The sequence below is a fragment of the Callithrix jacchus genome, chromosome 16, assembly GCF_049354715.1.
Source record: "Callithrix jacchus isolate 240 chromosome 16, calJac240_pri, whole genome shotgun sequence".
NCBI lineage: Eukaryota > Metazoa > Chordata > Mammalia > Primates > Cebidae > Callithrix > Callithrix jacchus.
The window spans coordinates 9,786,294-9,812,939 of NC_133517.1; the positions used below are offsets into that span (position 1 = coordinate 9,786,294).

Consider the following 26,646-nt stretch of genomic DNA (forward strand, 5'->3'; position numbering starts at 1 on the left):
TTTTTAATTATTCCAATAACTACATAAATTTATTAGTTTTTTAATTTTACAAATTTTAAGCTGAATAAAATAATTGATTTAGAAACCATGATAAAAAGACACATATTTAGCCAGAGATATCAGTTCCTCCTGAAAAAGAATATTTACCTCCTCTCATTGTAGTTCTTCTCAAGGTATCTTACTTATTTCAGATAGAATTTAAAATTTACCTTAAAAATAGAAACAAACAAAAGGACTACTTAAACTGACATTAACTAATAAAATATGCTCAAATTTACTGATAGAATCATGGGCACTTCATACAGTTCTTAGACTCTACCAGTTTTATGAAAAACAAAGAAGGAAAAATTATAATTACAAAGCCAGTCTTTCCCCTGTGGGAAACAAAAAGCCACTTTTGACCAATCGTTCCCTACATATACATATACTGTATATTATTATAAGCTTCTTCAGAGAAGCAAAACATCTTTGTCTTCCCAACACTGGATTGTCTAGCACATTAGTTTTTTTACATCAGGAATGCAACTGCAAGTGTTGGGCCCAAAAGTATTTCTGGTTTACTCTTGAAAAGACCACGGAATATGCTTCTATACATACTGAACAAATTGATGCAGTGTGTTCAAGATCATCTCCTTATCAATACAGCACAGGTTCTGATTATTTCTACTGCACCCCCAAGGAATTCAAGGCATTATTGGTGAAACTAATAAAGAGAAAATGTGTGTCAATAACTTCAAGGCTGTTTGACAAGAGGAGCTGGTATCTCTGATTTCACCTCCTTCTTGTATGGAACTGTACAGACAGCATGATACCTGAGCAAATAAATCAACTACCATGACCGGAAGGGCTTGTCAATCCATCGTCTTTGCTCTATCATGTGCAAAGTGTGCTACTGCCCCCTGAGCTTCCTGCCTTTCTCTTTTCTTGAAAAATCAGTGCTTGATCCTTTCCAAAATAACCAGAGAAGAAATGAGGCAGAAAGTATCTCTTGATCACGGTTCCCCGTCAGTCCCAAGACTTATAGAAAAGGATGTAACCAGACTCAGAGTTCTTTGCGATATCTGATGTCAACCCGTAGAATTCTTCAATAGCTGTGCATCTATCTTTTCTACAATGTTGTCATGAAACAACAACCAAAAATCATGACTCTTAACATTGCAATGTAATGGCTTTGGTTGGGACCACTTCCATAGTGAACCACAACGGCAACAAGATCGTACATTCTGTCTGGATTGGTGGCATCACCTGCAGTGTTAAACAGACGAAGTTCTAAAGGAAAAACCACCCGGTAAGAGAGTTTAGTGTATCGATGAAGTTGATCCATATATTTAAATCTCTTCAGGTGCAGAGCTAGAATCATGGGCAGTTTCTTAACTTTCATCCGTTTGTGTGCTTCCTGTTTGCTGCGACAGTAATACTTGTATTCACAGTAATACTTGTATTCACTGCATAGAGTTTCCCTGTTGCTGAAACCTTTTAAGCAGTGAGTGATTGATGCATTTTGTTCCACGTCAACAGAAAGGTCTAAAAAATCTTCATCTTTGCTGCCTGTAGTTTCATAAGTAAGACATGTGGTTTCATTAGTTAATGTTCCCTGAAAAATCTCATTAACCCACGTTGGGTCTGGTGCGCTGTTATTACTTTCATCATCAATATTACCATTAGGTAAGTGACCATTTTGTTTTTCCTGCTTTCTCTCTTCTTGTAAAATATCAGCAATTGTGTTTAGTAGATAATTTAAGAATTCATGGGATCTTGCTGCATGTCGTTGTCAAAAAGCTCATTTTCTTCCCGTAATCTTGTGATGAACTTCTTAGAAGGTATTACTCCAACCTTTTTCTTCTGAGCGGCTGTGCTATGGAAGAGATCTGCTAAGCATGTAAGAAGGCTCTCCTTTTTCCTAGGTTGACCCTTATATGGAAGAACTTTTTCCCGAAATGGATGACAAAAATAAAGTGCTTGAAGAAGTGAATTGCAGTAGCAAGTGTTCCCAAAATTGACTCATCCAAAATAGTGCTCATTGACTGGAAACTGTTCTGGACTAATCTGTTTCTCTAATGCCGAAGCTTGGGTTCTCGTGGTACAGATGGAGGAGAATTTGGAGACTGGCATTAGCATTTCCAACCACCCAGCGCCGTCTTCCACCCAATCACAGTGGCGGCGGTGGGCGTGGGAGGGGAGCTGGGTCGCCCTGTGGCACCGCAGCCCACAGGCGGACCTGAAGCTGCCACGGACCCATGCACCGAGCCTGTTGGGCCGCCACTGCCATCATCGCTGCAGGCGCTCAGCCCCCAAGTCAAGACTTTAAGTTGAATGATTGAAAGCTGAATGAATATCTGCTACATATATATGAGGAAACCAAATCAATTGGAAATTTTTTAAAAATCAAATGACCGACTTCAAATTTGTTATATACCCGTTGAGGACTTGTGTTTTATCAAAGAAAGTTACTATTATAACACCATTCTAGAAAATTAGAAATCCATCAATATTATACACAAAGTTACCCACTAACTAATCATTTTCAAAAGTTTAAAAGATAATTCGCTTTTTATATCTAATCACTTTTATTTTAGAAACAGGAATTATACAACATCTCCACACGTATAGGCACATTAAATATCACTTTGCCATGATAGCTCACCATACCTCTCAGTTCTTAACACTATTCTATGAGGAAAACAAAATGCCATTTTATCCAAATTAACACGCTTCAAACATATTTTAGCATATGTGAGAATGAAGGAATTATGAATCAGTAGCAATGTTGTTAAGGTAGAAGTAGCAACGATCAGCTGAGTAGATGTCATCCACATTTGTTTAGTACCTTTATAAAACAAGAGCATGCTAACCGGCCAGGCACAGTGGTTCACACCTGTAATCCCAGCACTTTGGGAGACCAAGGCAAAAGGATCACTTGAGGTCAGGAGTTCAAGACCAGCCTGGTATACTTGGTGAAACCTGTCTCTACCAAAAATACAAAAACTAGCCAGGCATGGTAAGGGAGACCCGTGGGGATCGCTCCCGTGAGAGGCCCCTAGGAAATGTGCCTCGCCATATGGTGAGCTTGAGCCCGGACACAAATCCCTGGTTGGGGGAGTTGAGCTGAGGAAAAGCAGGAACTGAGAGAGGGACTATATTATTCTAAATAATTAACAGACATTACTTTATGGATATGAGGACTTGGGAGGTGTTGTGTCCACTTTCGGCTTGTTATGGTTTATTGCTTGATTGTGTTCATTTTGGAACCTTGTTACCTTCATTGTAAAATATTAACTTAAGTGTTTACAGTTGGTAACTTACTTACCATAACTTACTGGGCATAACTGTAACTTGCTTACAATTGTTAAGTACTTACTGGTCGTAACTTACTTACCATAACTTACTGGCCGTAACTGACTTACTGGGCTTAACTTACTTACTGGGCGTAACTTAGTGGGTGTAACTTGCTTACTGTACCTTAAGTATGTTGATCTGGCATAAACAACATTAACTTCAGAAAAGTATATAATGGAACATATTGCAAAAATAAAATTGCTGCATGGGCATAGTGCATGTAGCCCTCCAGATCTCACTCTTTTCTTTCTCCTTTTTTTCCAGCGCATGCTCTCTTCCAGGATTGGGACCCTCTCACTGGATGAGATTCCTGGTCTCACATTCAGTTCACAACAGCATGGTGTCAGGTGCCTGTAATTCCAGCTACTCAGGAGGCTGAGGCAGGAGAATCACTTGAACCCAGGAGGCAGAGATCTCAGCTCACTGCAACCTCCATCACTCAGGCTGAAGCAGTTCTCCAGACTCAGACTGCTGAGTAGATAGGACTACAGGCATGCAACCCCATGCCTGCCTCATTTTTGTAGTTTTTATAGAGAAAGGCTCTCACCATGTTGGCACCGCTAGTCTCAACCTCCTGACCTCAGATGATCCTCCTGCCTTGGCCTCCTAAAGTGCTGGGATTACAGGTGTGAGCCTCCATGCCTGGCTAATTTTTGTATTTTTGGTAGAGACAGCATTGCACCATGTTGGTGGTTTGGTCTTGGACTCCTGACATCAAATGATTCTCCTGCCTTAGCCTCCAAAAGGCTGAGATTACAGGTGTAAGCCACTAGCCCAATCTACTAAGAGATTTTAAAATAGCTATCATAAATATGCAGAGATATAAAGAAAAATATGCAAATACAATGAGTAAAAATGACAGAAATCTCAGGAGACAAACAAAAATTAGAAAATGACAATAGAAGCAGAAAGCATGGCCAGGCATGCTGGCTCATGTCTGTAATCCCAGCACTTTGGGAGACCAAGGCAGGGGGATCACCTGAGATCAGGATTTCAAAACCAGCCTGGCCAGCATAGTGAAACCGTGTCTCTACTAAGTATACACAAATTAATTGGGTATTGTGGTGGGCACCTGTAATCAGAGCTACTCAGGGGGTTGAGGCAGGAGAATCCCTTGAACCAGGGAATTTGCAGTGAGCTGAAATCATGCCACTGCCCTCTAGCCTGGGTGACAGAGGGAGGATCCATCTCAAAAAACAAACAAACAAAAAACAAAAAAAGCAGAAACCCCCAGGTCTTAGAGAAAATTAAATAAACTAAAATTTGCTGCTTTGCAAAGATTGATTAAAACCTAGCTAGACTAATGAAAACACCCAAAACACAAATTGCTTATAGCACAAATGAAAGAATATTACTGCAGGCCACATATGTACATCAAAATTATAATACACACATTTTGCCAATTAATTTGAAATAACTTTTTTGCCAACAACCTGGAAAATAAATTTCACTGTAAAAATCAAATTATAAAAGGACACAATGGGAAATAGACAATCTAAATGGTCACATATCTGTTGAAGAAAATGTAAACAAAAACCTTTCCAAGAAGAAATCTTTGGGCGCTGCTGATTTCACTATTGAATTCTATCAACAAGTAGATAAAGAAAAATGTACACAAACTCTTAACAAAACAGAAGAGGAGGGAACGTTTTCCAATGTATTTTATGAAGTCAGATATAATGTCAATATAAACACCTGACAGGCCAGGCATAATTACTCATGCTTGTAATCCCAGCACTTTGTGAAATCCAGGCAGGTGGATCACCTGAGGTCAGAAGTTCGAGAAAACCTGACCAACCCATTGTGAAAGCATGTCTCTGCTAAATACAAAAAATTAGCCAGGCGTGGTGGCATGGGCCTGTAATCTCAGCTACCTGGGAGGCTGAAGCAAGAGAATCCCTTGAACCCAGGAGGCAGAGGTTGTAGTGAGCCATGATTGTACCATGCACTCCAGCCTGGTGACAGAGTGAGATGGTCTCAGAGCAAGCAAACAAACAAACAAAAAATAACAACAACAACAACAAAAACTCAGCAAAAACAACACAAAAAGAGTAAATTATACATTAGTTTCTGTCATGTGTATAGCTGCAAAAATTATTTTGTACTGCCGTAATTTAATTTAATTTTCATTGTACAACTAGTGAGCATGCAAATTAACTTTTCTTAACAGCTGAACTACTGAAATAAAAGATATTCCATTTGACTATTACCCACCTTCCATCCCCTTTCTTTTTTACTATTTTTATGATTCCAAACATTAAAATAGTACTTTTATATACACAAATGTAGAGGTATTAAATTTAATAACACATTAAATTTAACAAATTTAATGTACACAAATTTAATAGCACAAATTTAATGTGCTATTAAAATTATGTGTTATCAAAATTTTTATGTGTTATTAAAATCTCTGTAAGCTGGGATTACAGGCTGGGTGCGGTGTTATGCCTGTAATCCCAGAACTTTGGAAGGCTAGACGGGAAGATCGCCTGAGGTCAGAAGTTCTAGACCAGCCTAGTCAACATCGTGAAACCTTGTCTGTACTGAAAATACAAAGAAAATAACTGGGCGTGGTGGCAGGTGCCTGTAACCCCAGCCACTTGAGAGGCTGAGGCAAGAGAATCACTTGAACCTCGGAGGCAGAGGTTGCAGTGAGCCAATATTGTGCCATTGCACTCTAGCTCGAGTTACAAGAGTGAATCTCCATCTTAAAAAGAAACAAATGGACAAACAACAACAACAAAAAAAACAAATACATTCTGAACTTGCTTTTTTCTACTAAAAATCTCTATATGTGAATTGGCTAGAATTATTGAGGAATAATTTACATGTAATAAAATTCGACAACTTTATGTGCACAATTTTATGAACCTTAACAAATGTGCATCGTAATGTAATCACCATCATGATCACCATACAGAACATTTCTGACATTTCTAAAGCTTTCCATATAAACCCTGTTCAATCCATTCATAACCCTCACCCCTCAGCCCTGACAACCTCTCATCTGTTTTCAGTTGCTACAGTTTTACATTTTCTACAATTTCATTCAGAAGAAATCATAGTGCATAAAGTTTTCGTCTTAATCTTAACAAAACATTACCAAATACAGTTCAGTTGTATATAAAAAGATAATAGATTAAAACAATTGGCATTTATTCCAGAAATCCAAGATTAGTTTAGCAGTAAAAACCAATAAATGATAAATTATAAAATATTGATGGAAGAAATTGAAGAGGACAGCAAAGAAATGATTCCATGTTCATGAATTGAAAGAATCAATAAAATTAAAATGTTCATACCACCAAAAGCAATCTATATATTCAACTCGATCACTTTTAAAATACCAATGACATTCTCCACAGAAACAGAAACAATATTCTAAAATTTGCATGTAGCCGCAAGAGACCCAGAATATTCTAAGAAATGCTGAGTATTCTGGATACTCTGAAGAAATCTCATTACTTGACGTCAAATTATAATACAGAGCTACAAGAACCATAACAGCATGGTGCTTGCATGAAAAAAAACACATGGATCAATGGAACAGATTCCAAAACCCAAAAATAAAGTCAGAGATGTACAGTAAACTCATTTTTGACCAAGGTGATAAGAGCATACAGTGAAGGAAAGAAGAGTCTCTTTGATAAATGGTACTAAGAAAACTAAATATCCATATGTAGAAGAATGAAAACAGACTCCTATCTCTCACCATATATAAAAATCAAATAAAATGGATTAAAGACATAAATCTAAGTCATGAAACTGTGAACTAACTAAATGGAAACATAAGGAAAATTCTCCACGACATTGATCTGGGCAAATATTTCTTGGATAATGTCCCACAAGCACCAGAAACCAAAGCAAAAATGGATGAATAGGATCATATCAATTTTTAAAACCTCTGCACAGTAAAGAATGCAATCAACGAAGTGCGGAGAAACCCACTGAATGCGAGAAAATATTTGCAAACTATCCACCTGATAGGGATTAATAACCAGAATATGTAAAAAACTCAAATAGCTCAATAGGAAAAAATATAATCATCCAACTTAAAAACTGACACATGATCAGAATAGACATTTCCCAAAAGAAGACACACAAATGGAAAGGAGGTATATAAAAAAGTGTTCAGCATCCACTGGCCATTAAAGAAATTCCAATCAAACCTACAATGATATATTATCTCACTTGAGTTAAAGTGGTTTTTACCTGAAAGACAGGCAGTAACAAATGCTGGTGAGAAAGTAGGGGAAAAAAAGAACCCTCTTACACTGTGGATGGGAATGTGAATTAGTATGGATAACAATATGGATATACCTCAAAAAACTAAATAGAACTGCCATATGATCCAGCAATCCCACTGGTAGGCATATACCCAAAAGAAAAAAATTAGTACATGGAAGAGATATCTACACTTTCATGCTTATTGCATCACAATTCACAATAGCCAAGATTTGGAAGCAATCTAAGTGTCTATCCACAGACGAATGGACAAAGAAAATGTGGTAGATACACACAATGGAATACTATTCAACCATCAAAAAGAATGAGATCCTGTCATTTCCAACAACATGGATCTAATCAAACAACATGTTAAGTGAAACAAACAAGGCACAGAAAGACAAATTTCATGTGTCTTCACTTACTTGTGGAAGCTAAAAACTAAAACAATTGAACTCACAGAGACAGCCAGTGGAAGGATGGTTACCAGAGGCTAAGAAGGGTAGCAGGGGTGGTAAGCAGATAGTTAATGGGTACAAGGATATAGTTAGATAGAATGACTAAGGCTAAGTATTTGATAGCACGACATGTACACAGGCTCCTTGCATTCAATTTATAATTTTTTGATCATTCATGAGAAGTGGTTTGATTTTGTTTTCTTTTTTAAATTATTATTATACTTTAAGTTCTGGGGTACATGTGTAAAACATGCAGGTGTGCTACACAGGTATACACGTGCCATGGTGTTGGCTGCATCCATCACCCCATCATCTACATTAGGTATTTTGGTCTCATTCTGCCACACAGGCTACAGTGCAGTGAAGTGATCATGGCCCACTGCAGCCTCAAACTCCTGACCTCAAGGATCCTTCTACCTCAGCCTCTCCAGTAGATGGAACTAACAGGCACATGACATCCTGCCTGGCTAATTTTTAATTTTTCTTGTAAACACAAAAACCCACCATGTTGCCCAGGCTGGTCTAGAACTCTTGGCCTCAAGTATTCTTCTTGCCTTGGCCCAACCAAAGCACTGGGATTACAAGTGTGAGGCACTACACCTGGCCTTCCTTAGCATTTAGATACTAAACTCTGTTGGAAAAATGAGTAAAAATAAATATAAGTAGTATTTTTAGTATTTACGGGCATACTCCCATGAAATTGTTTAGTGTATCTTACTATCTCATATAGGAGACCATTTCTTCATGAAACTATGCAAGGTAAGTATTTAAGATTTGATTTCTTTGGGAGGCCAAGGCGGGTGGATCACGAGGTCAGGAGATCGAGCCATCCTGGTCAGCATGGTGAAAACCTGTCTTTACTAAGGATACAAAAAATTAGCTGGGCATGGTGGTGCGTGCCTGTAATCCCAGCTACTCAGGAGGCTGAGGCAGGAGAATTGCCTGAAGGCAGGAGGCAGAGGTTGAGGTGAGCCGAGGTCGCACCATTGCACTCCAGCCTTGGTAAACAAGAGCAGAACTCCATCTCAAGAAAAAAAAAAGAAAGATTTGATTTTTGCCCTGCAGTGATCTCTGTGCTAAAACTTGTTTCATTTTGACAACCTCTGTTTTTATATTACAATTGCAGAAAATTAATCACATTCTTTACTTCATGAGACATTATCATGATTGCTTCCTACAAGTTTCTCTCGGGTTTCACTTATTAATTTTTTTTCCTTATCCTTTGGTATAGACAGGCAGTCTAATGTGTTTGATATAAGTTCTTTACTCTTAAAGAAATCTTACAAAGTAAGAAAGTTGCTTTCTGAGTGTGTGTACGTGTATGTGTATGTACATAAGTGCATACATTTTTCTTAAAGGATATTGTGCTATAAATCTAACTTTATTTCTATTTTTTCACAAAATATAACAACTTTATACATTCCCACATTGCTCTAGGTTATTCTAGGTTGTTTATTCCGCTGTGGCTGTTGAATAGTTTAAAATAAAATGAACCAACCACATTTTTCCTGTCCAGTTTTGCAGTAAAATTCACACTGATATCCCACTAACAAAAGATTCAATTCCATAAATAGTAACTGTATAAAGACACCTTTTGATCATGTGCCACAACTTATCAGGGGCTGTTTTAAGTTTATTTGTATTGCTATGAAGAAATACACCAGGCTGAATAATTTATTTTAATTAAAAATGAGGTTTATACATGTTCTTCACATGTACCCCAAAACTTAAAATGCAATAAATAAAAAATTAAAATGAAAATGAAAAAATGAGGTTTATCTTGGCTCAGGCCTCTGCAAGCTGTACAGGAAGCATGACAATGGCATCTGCTCTGGGTGAGGATGCAAGAAGCCTACAGTGATGGCAGAAGGTGAAGGGGAGCCAGTGTGTCACATGGTCAGAGAGGGAATAAGGGAGAGACGGGGGGGTCTCAGGCTTAAAATAGTCAGAACTCTCATGAACTGAGCAAGAACTCACTTATCACCAAGGAAATGGTGCTAAACCCAGCATGTTCAACTCACAGCCTTCAGGCCAAATGCAGCCCAGAACAGCTTTAAATGTGGTCCCTTCCAGTGTGGTCCAGGGAAGCTTAGAGATTGAACATTCCTCTGCTGAATGATTCATAAGGGATCCACGCCATCATCCAACACCTTTCAGTGGGCTCCACCTCCAACATTGGAGATCACATTGCAGCATGATGTTTGGAGAGGACACACATCCAAACTACATCAGGGGTATATACCCATTATTCAGATACATTGTAGGGTATGCATATTTTTAAACGGGCCTTGTCATGTTATTTTCCAAAATGTTTGCAACCATTTAATTTTCCATCCATTGCCCAGAAAGGTTATTTTCCCTCATATGCTCATCACACAATGTTATCTAGGATTCTATTTTCTAAGCAAGTGCTGAAAATACAGATGTCATTTTATTTCTGCACTCTTGCTTTTGTCAGATTGCTAATAATGTATTGAAATTTTTTGACCATTTGTCTATTGAGTTTACTATCTTCTTTGTTAATTTGAATGTCAATAATATTCACTTTGCTCTATCTAGGCATTGTCAACATTTTCTATTACTCAGCCACATGTCTGATAACTTTGTATGCCAGCCTTTGTTGAAATTTCTAGTTTTACTAGTAGAAATAGGCATTTCCACTTGGTCAGTACTTTATTTATGATTTTTACACTTCTTCTAAAGTTTAATTTATGTATTTAATTAAATTTTTTGGATTAGCAAATCTTATTAAAGTGTAGCCACAGACCAAAATCTGTTGGGTTCATTCAGATTTAGAATTTCAATACATTTTTGGTGGATAAACACGTTTTATCATAATGAAGAATGGCTATCATAATGCAATATGATTATTTCTGCTAATGATTATTGTTTTGTAGTCTACTTTGTTTATGTGGTCAGGAGGACAAGATCTGAATGGCCTTGACAAACTCAGCTTTCTATACCTCCTAGTTCTCAGAATTGTAGAATGTTCCAAGAAGACAATATCCTGAGATGAAAAGAAAAACTATCTGGAACAGTCAGGGCTCTGTTTTTATTGCTCCTAGAAAAAGATATTTTTGAAACTCAAACTCAGAGAGGCCAGTTGTATGCGGGGTATAAAAGGTAGAGTGGAGAACTTAGGGGTTCCTCAGCTGCAGTACAAAGTGAGGCATGTGCAGAGGAGACTCTATCAACCCTGGGCCACTTTTTTGACCTCAAGGGTCTGGCTTGCCATAGAACTTTTCCTGATTCTTCCCGTAGCAAGGGGCAAAATGTTCCTGCCAAAAAGGCCATATGTGGCCATTCCAGACACATTTTGAAAGAAGAATGATGCTGAAACTCAGAGATTTGAAGATCTTATCAAAACACACAGGGGGCTAATAAAGCAAGGGAATTCCACTGTATTCTGATTCAGGAGTACAAGCTTCATCTCCGAGAAAAGCAATGCAATGGCCACAGTGAACAGACCAGAGAGACCCTCTGCCACAGAGAAGGCAGAGGTCTAGGGAACAGCACGAAGATGGCAAGAGACTTCAGACTCACTTTCCTTTGCCTTAAGGCCACAGCATCTGTCAATCTTCTTGGGGCATTTACCTAAAAGAGAGCTATTGAAACTTGAAGAAAAACGTGAACCAAGAAATTAAATTCAAAGACACATTATTGTCACCAAACCTCCCCCCAAATTAATTGCAGGATGAGTCTAGTGAGATAAAGCATATCACTTACACAAAATACAGAAATTATACTTTCTTTATATGAGAGATATATGTTCAAACTTTACTCAATAAATATATTTTGTTTTAATATTAAAAATAGGCATTTCCATTTGGTCATTACTTTATTTTATAATTATCCTTATTTAAATTTGGATCATCCCACTACTGGTTATCTATTTAGAGGAAAATAAGTCATATGAAAAAGACATTAGTACACACATTTATACCAGCACAATTTGCAGCTGCAAAAATATGTAACCAGGTTAACTGTCTATCAGCCAATGAGTGAACAAAGAAAATGAGGTATATATACACCATGGAGTAGGACTCAGCCATAAATCTGAACCAAATAATGACATTGGCAGCAACCTGGATGGAGTGAGGGATGATTATTCTAAGTGAGGTAACTCAGGAATAAAATAAAACAAATATTGTATGTTCTCACTTATAAGTGGGGACTATGCTATGAGGGTGAAAAAGCAATAAAATGATATAATGGACTTTGGGAGCTGGAGGGAAAGCTAGGGGTGGTGAGGGATAATAGACTGCACATTGGGAACAGTGTACACTGCTCAACTAATGGGTACACCAAAACCTTAGCAATCACCACTAAAGAACTTTTCCATGTAACCAAAAACAAACTGTTTCCCAAAAACAATTGAAATAAAATAAAATAATACATATAAAATAATGAATTTAATAGTCTTGAGGTAAAACGTTCAATGGGTTTTATGTGGGAGAAAAACAGCTAAAATCAAACACATGGACAGGCAGTCAAAACAGTGTGCATCACATACATAGTAAAATTAACACAAGTACAAACATTCACGAGTACAGTCCATTTGAGATAGCCTTCAGTGAAGATGTATGTATGCCTTAGGTCACACATAACTCATGTTAGGGAGAAAATGTATAATTTTACTCCGTGTGAAAACATCTTCAGAAATAATCCATGCTGTGCAGATGCAGTCCTGTACTGCAGAGACAAAAAAGAAGAATCATCAAACTAGAAAAACCTCTGCCACATGTCAAATTCTGGTTCCCAACGGAGTAGTACACTGAAGAGAAAAGCCATAACTTTCCCAAATGTGGGAAAGCCTTTACTTATCACTTTTCATCAGATATATGAAAATTCACATTGGGTCAAAACCTTATGAATGTAGCAAAAGTGGGAAAGCCTTTAGATATTCCTTACAGCTTCGGTAATATTTAAGAAGGAACATTGTGCAGAAGCCCTTTGAATATAAGGAATGTGGGAAAGCCTTCAGCAAGCCTCAAAACATGCACATATGAGTAGTCACACTGGAAAGAAATCCTACAAATGTGACAAATGTGGAAAACACTTTGCAAAGTCATCGGAATTAAAGGCCACCTTAAGAATCACCATAGTGGGAAGCCCTGTGAATAAAAGGTGGGAAAATCATCAGTAATTTTTTTTACCATACTGAACACATGAGGAGGGCATACTGGAAGGGAGCCCAATGAGTTAACATGCATAAGCACGTCTTTCCTGAACTCTCATATCTTATCGAAATGTGAAAAGAAACCCTGTGCAGGTAAAGTCTATGGAAAGCCTTTTATCTTGATTAATCTTGAGTAGATATTTATTCTCACACTATAAAGAAACTATAAAAGTATGGAATATGAAAGAAAGCCTTCAGTATTGTCTTAGACTTACTGTCAATTGTTGCCATTATCACTGTCTTATCCCTCAATTAAAACCCAAATTCATAATTTTGTAGTTTCTCCTTTCTTACAAAGTGCTGTAAGATGATGGATGTCTGTCTTTGCACCCTTTCAGCTCTGCCACCTTAACGCTGATATGTAGTAGCTTTGTAACAATTCTCTTACATGCACATGGTTACATTTTCAATGTGACGCCCTCTTTGAGCCCCATTCAATTTAAATTTTGGATTCATATGCTCCATGATACCTTTTTGGTCAGTTTGTTTTTATTGATCACTATTTGACTGCATTATGATCAGAGTATGTGGTTTTAATGGAACCTATTGGACATACCTGTTACGACTTTTATTTTGATCTAATGTGGCCACTTCAGTCCATTTTCCTGCTCTACCCATTATTCTCATCTTCTTTACTAAGGGAACATAGGTTCACTTTCACAAGAACCACTGTTTAAATGTATTTATCCTTATTTTATTGTTTAATTTATAATTTTTTTTTGAAAAATTGTCTCATTCTGTCTCCCAGGCTGGAGTGCAGTGGCATGATCATAGCTCACTGCAGCCTTGAAGTCCTGGGCTCTTGTGATCTCCCAGCTCAGACTCCCGAGTAGGTCAAACTTCAGGCATAACAGGTGTGCGCCCCCACACCCAACTTTTGTTTTGTTTTTGTAGAGACTGGGTCTATGTTGCCTGGACTGGTTTCAAATTCCTGGGCTGAAGTGACCTTCCCACCTTGGTCTCCCAAATTGCTAAAATTACAGCCATGAGCCACCATGGCTGGCCTTGATTGTCTTTAAAGGAGTTTCCCAGTTTTTCTCATAACTGTGGTGAGCAGAGCTTAGAGTCCTGGCCAATGTGAAATGCAGAATTTGCTGGTTTGGATTTCTGAAAATCTGTGTGGAAAGGAGAGAGTTATTGTTACTCTTTTCTCTTAATAAGTTCCCTTTGCTCTCTCTGCTTGCTGCTCTCTGGAAATAGGATGAAATGGTCTGGGCTTAGCAACTTGAAGACCATTGGAATGATGGTCCCAATAACACAAACTTCAAAATACAAGATTTCTCACTCCCCAGTGGCACGTTTGAGTATCCATGGCTGACCTGAACTATTTCTGAAATTGTTTCATGAAACAGACACCTAGTAGAATTAAACATTTTAGGAGAGATGTTTATAACAGGTTAAATAATAAACCTGAAAAAGGAATGAAACTTATCATAAAAATAAAGGGAATAGACACAATGAGTTTGCAGATGCTGACTGGCCACACTCATCCTTGGCTCTCACCCCCATGGATGCCTCACCTACTGTGACACTTGGAGAGCTGGCAGCCATCACTCAAGAAATCAGAACACATTTGGCCTCTACTGCAGCATCAGGGAACAAAACACATAAATTTATTCAATGGCTTTGAGATACCTCATGTTAAACATATAAAATGAATTAAAAGTAGTACAAATTTATGGCAACAGTATTCTAACTCCCCGTTATTTATCCAGGGCATTGAAAACTGGAACACATCACAAATCCTTAAATTGTTCACTGAATCAGGAGGAGAAAAGAGGAGAACAGAGAGAGCTCACTGTACATGCCAGCCACTGGGCTGAGTGCTATGTCTACCTGAACCCTCTTGATCTTTGCAATAACCCTGCAAGATAAAAGTAAAAACTCATACACAATCACACACTCTCACACACACTCACACATAAGCACATTTGCTCAAACACACACTAGAAACTACAAAGAAAGCATTTCACATGCTTATTCCTGAATTAATTACCCTGTTGATCGGATTGGCCAGAATGGGGCAGCCCTTCCCAAATCACATGGACTAGACATGGAGGAGTGGTCCTCCCATGAAAGGAAGAAAAATGGAAGGATAGTGGCAAAGAAATATGGATGAGATGGCCTCAACTCTATATAAAAAGTGTATTTCTTTTGTACACTCATTTATATAGTCACTGGGAAAAAATTGAGAAAAATCCACATACGACTTTTTACATGCCTCTGTGCTTTGTTTTCAAAACTGATATGTGAGAAATTTAACTATTAAAACAATACTTTGAAAATAAATAATGATTGGGGGCAATGGGGACATGGAGCTGATGCAACACAGGTGAGCAGTTCTTCTTTTGTGCCCATGAAGACACCATTTTCAGGAGCCCACCTGGGGTCTCCTAGGACAAGGATGTGGGCTACCCACTGGCTGCAGTTCCACCTTCTTTCCTGGACTCTCAGGAAGAAACAAGCGCTGAATTCAGCTAAACTGGGTTCAAGTTCAGGCTCTGTGACTCGTTGGCTGTGTAATTCTGGGCAAGTCGCTTGTTCTCCTTGAGCCACATATCCTCCTTGGTAAAGTGAAGAGGTGGAGTTATCCTTAGATTTTGAAGGCAAGGTAAGGGTTAAGGAAAGACAGAGAGACAGTTGACAGTTTTAACAGCACCAAGTTTATTGTTAGCAAAGCCCAGCGGAGGGGAAAACCAGCTTATGCCAGCACTCAGTGTGGCTCACAAGCTGGTGTGATCATGAGACTGGGAGGGGAGGGTTCTGGGTGGTACAGCCTGCTGCCTGGCAGTATGTGACAAGGGTGCTCTGCAGTCAGGCTGGGGCTTCTGTCCAGCAGAATGTGATAAGGATGTTTCTGCAGTAAGGTGGTTAGGAAAGGTGTTTTTCTCAGTCCAGTCTGAGTTCCCATCATACATTTCATTCTGACCAGGGTCTGCAACATGGCAGGGGCATTACAAAATAGTGCAGCTCAGACTAACAACAACATCTCCCAGGTACACAGCTCTTCAACAGTAAACCTCCCTTGAGCACCTACATTGTACCAGACATGGTGCCAGGACCCAAGCCACAGGAGGAACAAGACAGATGAGGCTCCTGCCATCCTGGTGCTCATGTCTGATAAAGGAAACTGACAGGCCATAAAACCAGGTTGGATGGTGGTGGTAATGCAAGACATTAGTAGCTGAGTGAAATGAGTTAGAAACTGAGGGAGTTGCTCCAAACACAGTGACAGGTAGAGATCCCGCCAAGAGGTGACCCTTGAGAAGAAACCTGAGAGATGCAGACGAGTGGGCCATGAAGAAGGACCAGCCCCTGGAGCCATCTGAAGAGTTAAGACCCAGCACCAGGTGGGCAATGGAATGTCCCGACCTGTGCATCCTTCATGCTTCCTTCCTCAGTGGTGCACAAACAGAAACATGGGCCAATTTGGGGCAGGATCCATGGAGGAAGCAGGAAGCAGCCACACTGCAGAGCCACAGTGGGGATGAAATCTGACCCAAGAGTGAGGCTAGAAGTAGGTGCTTTATGAACACATCATGAAGCATAACCAGGCCCTGAAGGCATGTTCAGGGCCAGACCAGATGGCCGTGGTTGCCAGCATCTTAGTAGAGGTCCCAGAAGGTCAGATGAGCTGGTTAGAGGGGGCAAAAAAGAAAAACTCTAGAAAGCTTTTGAAAATTCCAGAGGACCCATGGCACTTAGCATGAACTTTCTGTGGTTTGACATTGCTAGCTCTAAAGTTGGTTCCACCATTTCCACCTGCCCATTGCCCTACAAGGGAAAATTTTGGGGTGGGGTCCACAGGAGCAATTCCTGTGGAAGGGGAAAGGGTGTTTCTTAGCCAAAACCAAGGGAGGGGATTCACAAAACACCACTCAAAAGAACCAGAGAGGCCTGCAGGGGGAAACAGGATTCTGCTGCTCATTTGGGTATCAGCTTCCCATCAGGCAAGGAGACCAGGCACCATAGAGGAGCTGAGTGGACCCTGTGCTGTGGGGTTAGAGGAGCCGGTGCAACCCACTGTTAAATGTGAGCCACAGCAGGAGCCTTAGAACCCCTCCCTGTAGCCTCTCCGGTCAAATAAGGAGATGGTACTATGGTCAGTGAAGGTATCCAAACGTGGTCAAAGGGCACAGGGATTGATGCCCTCTCTGGCCTCCTCTTTCAGCTGTCAATTCTGCATCTGAGTTTCTGGAACAGCTTCTCCCTGCCCTCATCAGCCTGTGGGGTGGTGACAGCTCCCAGATGATGTTAACCCCAGGGCCCTGCACCATCCCTCCTGGATTCCCTTGGCCCTGCCCACACCTTTGTAAACAGCTCCTTCTTAACACCCCCTTCAGCCCCTAAGAGGTCCCTGTCAGCACCTCACTTTCATATTCCCTAAAGGGGCCTGACTCATTGGCATGGGAGCTGAGGTTTCTACAGGCACAGAGAAACACTGTCTCAACTGTTGGAATGGAGGTGGGAGGAAAAAAAAGAATGTTTGTTCTCAATGCTTCCACTTACCAATTGCTGTCTTTGATCATATGAACTCTGCGTGGCATTTTAAAGTAGAATTAGTAATCTACGTAACTACAAATTCTGTTCTTAGAAGAACATCTGCCTGACACATGGTGGAACTCCACTAGGAGATGTGTGAGACTCCAGCATGCCCTGGTTACAAACAGGGACTCCAGGTGAAGACTGCTCAGTTCAAACCTGGACCAGCAGTGTGAATTTTGGCAACTCTCTGTATTGCTCTTTGCCTCAGTTATCTTCTCCTAGAAACGAGGTAAAAACAAGAGGTAAGAACAAGGATACTGTGAAAATAAAATTAATTAAATCAAGCAAATTTCCTACACCACCCCCCCGCACAGGCACATGGTCAGCACTTAGCACGTGTTCTTCATTATTACTCTTAATGAGGTAAGAGTACAGGCAACAGCCATGAACCTGGGGTTTCTTGCCACGGGCATCAGAGACCTTCTCTACTTTTGGCATCCTTCATTTGTTTATTTGACCCTGATAAGGGAGGAGCCTCATGGGAGAGGAGCAAGCATCCACCTTAGGGCCAGACAGCCCATGATCAAGTTTAACTCCACCACTGTCGAGCTGTGTGACTTCGACTTTCCCTCTCTAATCTTCATGTTCCTTTTTGGTAAAAACAGCACAATGACAGGTCTATGGGGTTTGAAGGAGCCATTTGGAGATGACTCTAAGACAGGAATTCAACTGCCCATTCTTCCTTAGGATACGTGAGGATTGGGGAACTGAGATTGGAAAGAAATGAAAGCAGTTAAAGGCATCTTCATCAAGAAAGTTTCTACTGTGGGCAGCCAGGACTCAGCTTTGCCAGGTATCTCTGAGAGACAGCATAGAATATGTGTCTCAGTCATCCCACCCAGAGCAAGGGAGCTCGGGTATTTATCCACCGATACCCACCAGTCACTCCTTAAATCCTACTGAATCCATAAAACAGACAATAATGTGGGAATCAAAAGGAAGAGCAAATTAAAAGGAGTGAAGGTCCTGGGAACAAAATGCAAATTTAGACAAAAAAGTAGGGTGGAAGGGGAGCGGTCTGGACACTGAATGCCTGCAGGGTAGCACCTGCTCTACACAGACTATCACCAATTCTCCAAGGAGCCTCGTGAGGTAGAAGAAACTCCCCCCAATTTACAGATGGCAGAAATGTAGTTCTGAAAAGAAAACTGATTTCACTGATTTTCACTCAGCAAGATAGTGGGAGATAGATATGGACTCCTAGATCTTTCTGTCCACAAAGCCTACAAATTCTATTAGCCAGGCTGGGTCCCAGGCCCTGCTTCTGGAATCTGCTTTTTTTCCTGTTAGGCAATAATGGCAGAATTGACAAAAAAAAGTCTTCCCCTTTCACTGCCTGGAGCAGAGCCAATAAGATGGGCTGGAAACAGTTCATGAGGCCCTGCACCCACCATTTAGCCTTCAGGACTGAGGTCCCTCAGGACTCTTGCACCATGTCCTGTCAGCACTCCTGGTGTCTGGGTGTCTTATGAGGTTGTACAGGATCCACCAGAGGCCACTGGCTGTGCTGTCATATCCTAAGAGGCAGCCAGACAGGCCTGGGTCTGTGGCTGCTTCAGAACAGTGGATGGACCGCATCCATGTGCTAAGGCCCTCAGGAGAATGGGAGGTGGTGATAGAAGGGAGGAATGGAGTGATTCAGGGTCCATCCACCACATCCCTGGATGGAGAGATCCCTGTTCTCACAGCAGTCCCACATTGGGACCACAACCAGCACTCATGAATATGCCAGCTTTTATTTTTATATCCTCATCTGACAACTCCTTTCCATTTTTAACCTGGAGACAAGACCTATGAACACACTAGCTCTGAGGGCACCTGAGTGAAACCTGAGACAGTCTCTGAAGACCTTTCACCCAAGCAGGACTCTTCACGTGCCATCTCCAGACGTGACCCACAAGCTCCTTCCCTGGTTTCCTGGCTCTTGTTCACTCTTTCCAGGCAAACTTCTACCGTCATCTCTAAAACTTACGTGACTTGTCCCTCCTTTATCCAGCACCTTCCAAGTCTCTCCAGAGCCCTCCAGATCAAGTTCAAGTTCTTTGACCTGACATTTGATGTCAAGCTCCATTCTACATCCTGAATTAAGATCCCAGAAAAGCCCACCTTGATCAGCACAAGCACATCGAAGTCCACAGTCTTGAACGTGGCCTTGATTTTGAGGAAGTCAAAATCACCCTGGCTAGTTGGGGTGCAGTGCTGCTCCAGGATTAGGGTGTCTGAAGTTCTGCACCAAGTCATAGGCCTTGCAGAAGCATCAATCTGCAGGAGCGATGTAGGGTGTCCTTACACTCTGAGGGCACTGAGCTCCAAGATGGTGGCAATATGTTCACTGGGATTCCTGCAGGGTGAGGCTGGGGAGAGGAAGCAGTTCTGTAACACATATGAAACCCTGGAACCACTTCCCAGCCAGAATCTCTGGACCACACTGCACCCACTGAACACACTTCTATGCCTCCCACTCTGAGCTGCCTCCTGGTCCCACATTCCCCAGCCTGTCCCAGGGTCTGGAGCCTAGCAGGGGTTCAGTTCATGGTGTTAACTGCTCCCTGGGCTAGGAGAGCCCTTTGTGACCCTGTGACTCCTCCTGTGTAACCCCCGCCTCTTCCTTGGGACTTCCCAGGTTCCATAAGAAGCCCCCACTGCTCTGGATTGTCCCACCTGCCCTAGGATCTTCCAGCCCCACAGGCCTTACTTGATGCCTTAGACCCTCCCAGAACATGGCATGCTTTTTACAGTGTGGCCTGTGGGCCAGGCGTAGTCACTCATGCCTGTAAACCCAGCACTTTGGGAGGCCAAGGCAGGTGAATCACCAAAGACCAGCCTGACCAACATAAAGAAACCCTGTCTCTACTAAAAATACAAAATTAGCTGAGCATGGTGGGACATGCCTGTAATCCTAACTACTCAGGAGGCTGAGGCAGAGAACTGGTTGAACCCAGGAGGTGAAGGTTGCAGTGAGCTGAGATCGCACCATTGCCCTCCACCCTGGGCAACAAGAAAGAAACTCTGTCTCAAAAAAAAATGTGGCTTATGTCTAGGTCCATCTGTGGATGTTTGATGGGGACCTCCTGCTGTATGATCTATAGGGCAGGGCCATCAGGAGGAACCAGCCCAGCCTCAGAACTGACAAAAGGCTCAGTGTCACAAATGGCAACTACCAAACAGTCCTCAGTGCTTCTGGAAGGAAAGAACATTGTATTGTGCAGAAAGCTCCTTGGTGGCTTCTTTTGGAAACCAGAGAGAGGCACCAAGCCCAGCTTACCTGTGGTGCCTACACTACCATCTGTGCCTAGAATATGCAGCAAACCCCTGTTCCCACCACAGGGTTGACATTCCCTCAAGATTGAGGTCTGAGTTCCTGACACTGCCTGGCCTGTTTGTTCTGCTCTGGAGAAGTGTTGAAAGACTGTACCCATTACTTCTCTGGGTTCTTGCTTTTCACCTTCTAGAAGTCCAGTAGGAGTGACCATGTGCAGTCCCACACCTAAAAGGGAACTCCCTGGTAGATTAGCTGAGACATCTACAGATGAAAGAGTGCTTTGCAATACAGGCCATGGGGTTCCCCAGGGAGAACTGGGGCTGGAGGATTCTGGAGGTTTCCAGCCTTGGGCTCTGACCTCGAAAAGGTCAGGTCTTCCTAAGACCAGGCCTCGCCTCCCACAATTCAATGTGTTTTTTAATGATGAAAACTTAAGACAGAAGGCAGGTAATGGTCGTGAACACTGGTGGTGGAATGGTAGTGAAACCCATACCCACTAATGGGTGTGCAGTTTGCTATGTGCTCATGTGTGTGCCAGTGAATTGCAGAAAACTGGGCAAAGTCAATGACAAGCTCAGGAGGGGACAGTCCTCAAAGGTGTCAGTGAGCAGCACAAGCCACCATGAGGCATCCCTGGAATCAAGCTGGGCCTCGTCTCAGTGCACTGGCACCAGGAACTAAAGAACTGACTTTCTAGCAGGACCAGAATATAGGGTACCTATTCTTCTCAGCAGCTAATGCAGTCTCCAGGCCTGAGGCCTGCCTGGGTTCCAAAGGCATGGCACTTTGAGTGCACTGGCAGGGAATCCAGTGGCTGGTATGAAATCCAAGTTGCTGCACCAGGTCTGCCGGCCACCAAACGGGGACTCTGAGTCATGGCAACCCCTCCTTGCCATGGGTTACTTGCACCTCCATTTGACCCTTCAAGATCATTGTCCCAGGGAGGAATGGCGAGCACAAGGACCAAGGGCAGCCCAGGCATGGGAAGGCCCAGATTCTGGCCTAGGTCCATCTTCTGCCAGCTTTGGCCTCCAACAGCCCCTTAACCCTTGCAAGTCTCAAGCTCCCCATCCACACAGCTGGGACAGGCAAGACCAGTCCTGCCGGTGCCCAGGTCTGCATGAGACTCCAACACGGCCTGGATGACAAAGAGCTTTAGAAACTCTCAAGTGCTGTTTAGGGAATCATAACCAGCTCACAGCTAACATCACAGGGGAAGATCCTGCCAACAGAAAGCACCTGTACGCTGGAGAGGCCATAGGAAAGTCTCTCTACTCATTACTGACATAAGAACAAAGAGCCTCACCTACTTCAGAGGGTCAGTGCAATTGCAAAAACTCTCTGAGCTAGGCTGGGCACAGTTGCTCACTCCTGTAATCCCATCACTTTGGAAGGCTGAGGCAGGTGGATCATTAGGCCAGGAGTTCAAGACCAGCCTGGCCAATATGGTAAAATCCCATCTCTACTAAAAATACAAAAATTAGAGAGGCATGGTGGCACACATCTGTAAGCCTCCTTGGGAGGCTGAGGAAGGAGAATTGCTTGAACCGAGGAGGCAGAGATTGCAGTGAGCCAAGATCACACTATTGCACTCCAGCCTGGGTGACAAGAGGAAGACTCCATCTCAAAACAGAAACAAAAACAAAAAATTCCTCCAGCTGATGCCAGGCTGCCTGGCAAGGGTTCAGGAGCAGGGACTCTTGAGCCAGCCCACTGCAGTCAACTCTGGCTCAATCTGCTCTGGCTATGTGTCCTTGGGTGGGTTACCACACCTCTCTGTGCATTGGGTTCCTTTTGTGTGAAATGGGACCATGCCACTCCACGCCTTCTAGGCTTGAGAAGTAAATGAGTGCTGTGGAAAGCACTCAGCACCGGGCTGGCAGTATGAGCCAGCATCCTTCCCCAGCGACTGGTTTTCACACCCAAGGATCCTCCCCAGGACCTGGCAGCTGAGGGGTTGAGACATTTACCTGTGTCCTGATGAAGTCCACCCAAGTCCACCCTGCCTGGACCTGGACCTCCAAGTAGCAACATGCAGCTTGTAGAGTGCACAACCTACCCAACCATCTACGTACACCCGGGAACCCCAGATGAGAAGCTCCTTTCAGCATCAGCCCCCAGAACCAGCCTGATCTAACATGGAAGTGAGGTGCAAGAGAATGCAAGGCACTTACAGCTGCAGTTGCAGCCGCTGGGGTCCAGGGTGTAGTGTGAGGCATAGCCGTAGTGGTGGCCACTGGGGACGGCAAGGCACAGCTGCCCGCACTGCCGGTTCTCATGCATGCAGTCATTGAGGCCATCTTGGCAGGAAGAATGAAACACCAGGATGTCCATCATGAAGTCCAGATGGCCCTGGATGAGGGTGCGGTTCTGGCCGCTGGTCTTGTTGGCCCACTCGATGTTATACAGATTCCAGTCCATCCAGTAGATATAATTGCTGTCCTGTGTCAGACCGAATGGGTGCAGCTGGTCGTCGGCAATCACAACCTGCTCCTGACCTGCAGGGACACACAATGGGCATGGTGTCGGCAATGGCACAGGCACGCCTCAGAGCACAGGGCACCCTGTGGGGTGAGTTGCTTCAACCCTGCAGCCTAGCGACCATGTGAAAGCATCAGAGTGTCTGGTCACTTTGCAAAACAGGCGAGATCTACCAAAACACAGGCAGGATCTACCAAAATTAAGTACCTGGCTACAGTCACACAGTTGCTGAGTGGCAGGGCTACGATTGCCACCCAGGCAGTGAGGCTCTGGGTTCACGTTCCTCTCCTGTTCTAACCACGTCAGGCCTGGCTATGCATCTTCCATTCCCCAAGCAACAATCCGAGGCCTTCCATGTTATTCACCAAGCACTCAGTAAACATCCGGAAAGCACGTACAGCAGTGACGGCCAGGCTGAATGCATGTGGCCACCCTCACTGGCAGGGCCACCTGGGTTTCCCTGGCTATTGCCGGTTTTCATAAGTCTGTCCTCACTCTGGGGTGATTAATGAGCTCAATCATTTCAGGCAACCACAGCTGTGCTGTGACTGGTTTCTTGCCTGGCAACAGGTTTGGGCATGGCCTGGAAGAGCTGGGTCACACAGCACGCTGCAGAGCTGGGCAGCGGTCTTCTCATCTGTAAAATGGGCACCACCATGCCCACTGCAGATGGCGAGTAGCAGTGGTGAGGAGTCCAGAAGCCCAATTCCTGATGCCCTTCCTGAGGGGCTCCACATTGCTGATTCACTCAGAGGCTCTGCTAGGCCCAAGGTCACTGAGGGTCCCTCTGCCAGGGGTCAGAAACCAGGGCTGCCCAGTGATCCTCTCCTCACTACCTGCCCTGAAGCCAAGGACTGCCTCAGACCTTGGACTGAGCCCTCAGAGCTTTTTTTTTGTTTTTGTTTGTTTTGAAATGGGGCATCACTCTGTTGCCCAGGCTGGAGTGCGGTGGCATGATCACAGAACACCACAGCCTCCACCTCCTGGGCTCCAGCAGTCCTCCCACCTGAGCCTACCAAGTAGCTAGGACTACAGGCATGCATCACCATGCCTGGTTAATTTTTTAAAATTTTTTTGTAGAGATGGGGTCTCACTATGTTACCTGGACTGATCTTGAACTCGTGGGCTCAAAACACCTGTCGGTCTTGGCCTCACAAAGTGCTGGGATTACAGGTGTGATTCACCGCCCCGGGCACCTCAGAGCTTCTGCCCCTGACCTTCTGCTATCCCAACTTGGCAGGGGGTAGGGGGGGATCCTTTGCTGAGCACAGTGGCCTCTGTCACCTGGCATATCACCCAGGATGGCTACATAACTACTCTATCAGAACAGAGTATGCGATCCCCTATCCTGGGTTCAAATCCTGCTTCTGCTGCTGCACGACTTGGAACAGGTTTTTTCAAACTTCCCTAAGCCTCATTCTCCAGATTTAGACGAAGGAAGTGAAAGCACCAGCCCTGGGGTCCCCAGCCTGTGGACACTCTCAGCACAGTCCCAGCACATGGTGAGGCTCAGGGCTGGCTGGGGATTGAGTGCTGTTGCCCTGGGAGAATCTGGAACTCACCAGTTCTGTAACCTTAGCAAGTCATGTGAATTCCTTGGGCCTTGGGTTCTTCAGCAACGAAAACCTCCACCGCACGTGGAGGGTCAAATGAGACTCCTGGCACAGGGATTAGCTGGACCTGGTGCCCAGCAGGTGCAAAGGAAACAGCCATCACCAGAGCCTCTCCCGACACCACTGCAGCAATGGCACCCAGGTGTGGGCAGAGGCAACCCCCACAGCAGAGGGTGAGGCTGCTGGGCAGTTGTGGAAGTGGCCACAGCTCCTGCCAGGTTGGGGACTTGCAGGCCACAAGGCACATGTGGCGGGGCTGGGAGGTGGGCAATGCCAGGCTGCCCCACCCTCCATGGCCAGCAGGCTCCAGCCCAGCCCTCACCCAGCATGTTGGACGACTTGATCACGTTGGTGTCCATCCAGGTCAGTCCAGTAGAGGTGCTGGTCAGTGTAGTCAACGGTGAGGTCGTTGGCCTGGCCCATCTTGTCCACCAGCATCAAGCAGTTGGTCCCATCCATGAAGGCCCGCACAATCCTCGGCTTGCCGCCCCACTCAGTCCAGTAGCTGTAGCTGGAAGGCACTAGGGAGAAGGGCAGGTTCAGTGAGTCCACTCTCACTGCAGAACAGAGGGTGGTGGGAAACTGCACCTGCCCTGTAGCCTCAGCTCAGCCCTTCCCATCCTGGAGAAAGCCATGTGCAGGAAGCAGGGAAGGGCGAGACCCTTTCCTCCTGCCACACACATATCCCTCCAGGGTAGTCACTGTGCCACCTCCCTGAATTCCCACAGTGGCTTACTCATAAGGTGAGGAAACACCCATTTACAGACACAAAAACAGGTGCACAGCCAGGGCGAGTGTGTGCTAGAGCACCCCCCTAAGCTTGGCCAGATGCCGAGGACATGGCAGAAATCAGGATGGACACAAGCAAAGCAGAAAACAAGACCTCAGAGCAGGGAAGGCCTTGCAGGATCAGAATATAAATTCAGCGCTGGGCTCCTCCCCAGCAGCCCCTCTGTCCCTTCCTTCAGCAGATCCACAAGAGGAAAGGCACATCCTTGTTCCATATTCTAAGTCTGACCTGCCCTTGCTCTAAAACTGGACCTCTTTCTGATTTCCTGCCATCCTGAAATCTTCCTTTTTTTCCCTGGCAGAATATGCAGCAGGAAGGGATTGGGCTGCCACACACACATAGGTGTTTCCTGGGGCAGGTGCTGTGTCCACTGCACAGAAAACTAAACTCAAGCCCAGAGACACCCCCACAATCACACACATTTGGGGCCTGTCTGAGCGCAGTGCCCAAGGCAGGGGCCCTAGGATGCCCGGCAGCTAAAGGCACACTTGCCTCTCAATGTTGGTCCTAAGCTGTGGCTCAGCAGCCTCCAGGAGGCCGTTTCGGAGTGGCCTGAGGTCCAGAGACCTCAAGCTAGTTCTGGATCCTGGTTTTGGCAAAACGGTGCAAAGCCAGGAGGCCTGGTTGGAAGACTTCCTGGCCCAGTTCCGCTCTAACTGGGTATGTGACCTTAGATATGTCCCTCGGTTTCTCTGAGCCTGTTTCTGCATCCGTAAAATCGACATAGATATTGCCCGATGCAGGCCCCATGGATGCTT

At 43.7% G+C, this 26,646-nt stretch overlaps 1 protein-coding gene and 1 pseudogene across 1 annotated transcript; both read right to left on the reverse strand.

The window, feature by feature from the left end:
• Positions 1-1,005: 1,005 nt before the first annotated feature.
• LOC118142837 (ubiquitin carboxyl-terminal hydrolase 12 pseudogene) lies at positions 1,006-19,813 on the reverse strand (annotated as a pseudogene).
• A 3,274-nt stretch (positions 19,814-23,087) lies between these two features.
• On the reverse strand, positions 23,088-25,610 carry LOC118151265 (low-density lipoprotein receptor-related protein 5-like). The gene is made up of 2 exons (XM_035290440.2): positions 25,421-25,610; positions 23,088-23,502 (listed from the first exon to the last, which is right to left on the reverse strand). Exons 1-2 carry the CDS (start codon positions 25,455-25,457, stop codon positions 23,138-23,140), a joined length of 402 nt encoding a protein of 133 aa, XP_035146331.2. The 5' UTR covers positions 25,458-25,610; the 3' UTR covers positions 23,088-23,137.
• Positions 25,611-26,646: the final 1,036 nt, after the last annotated feature.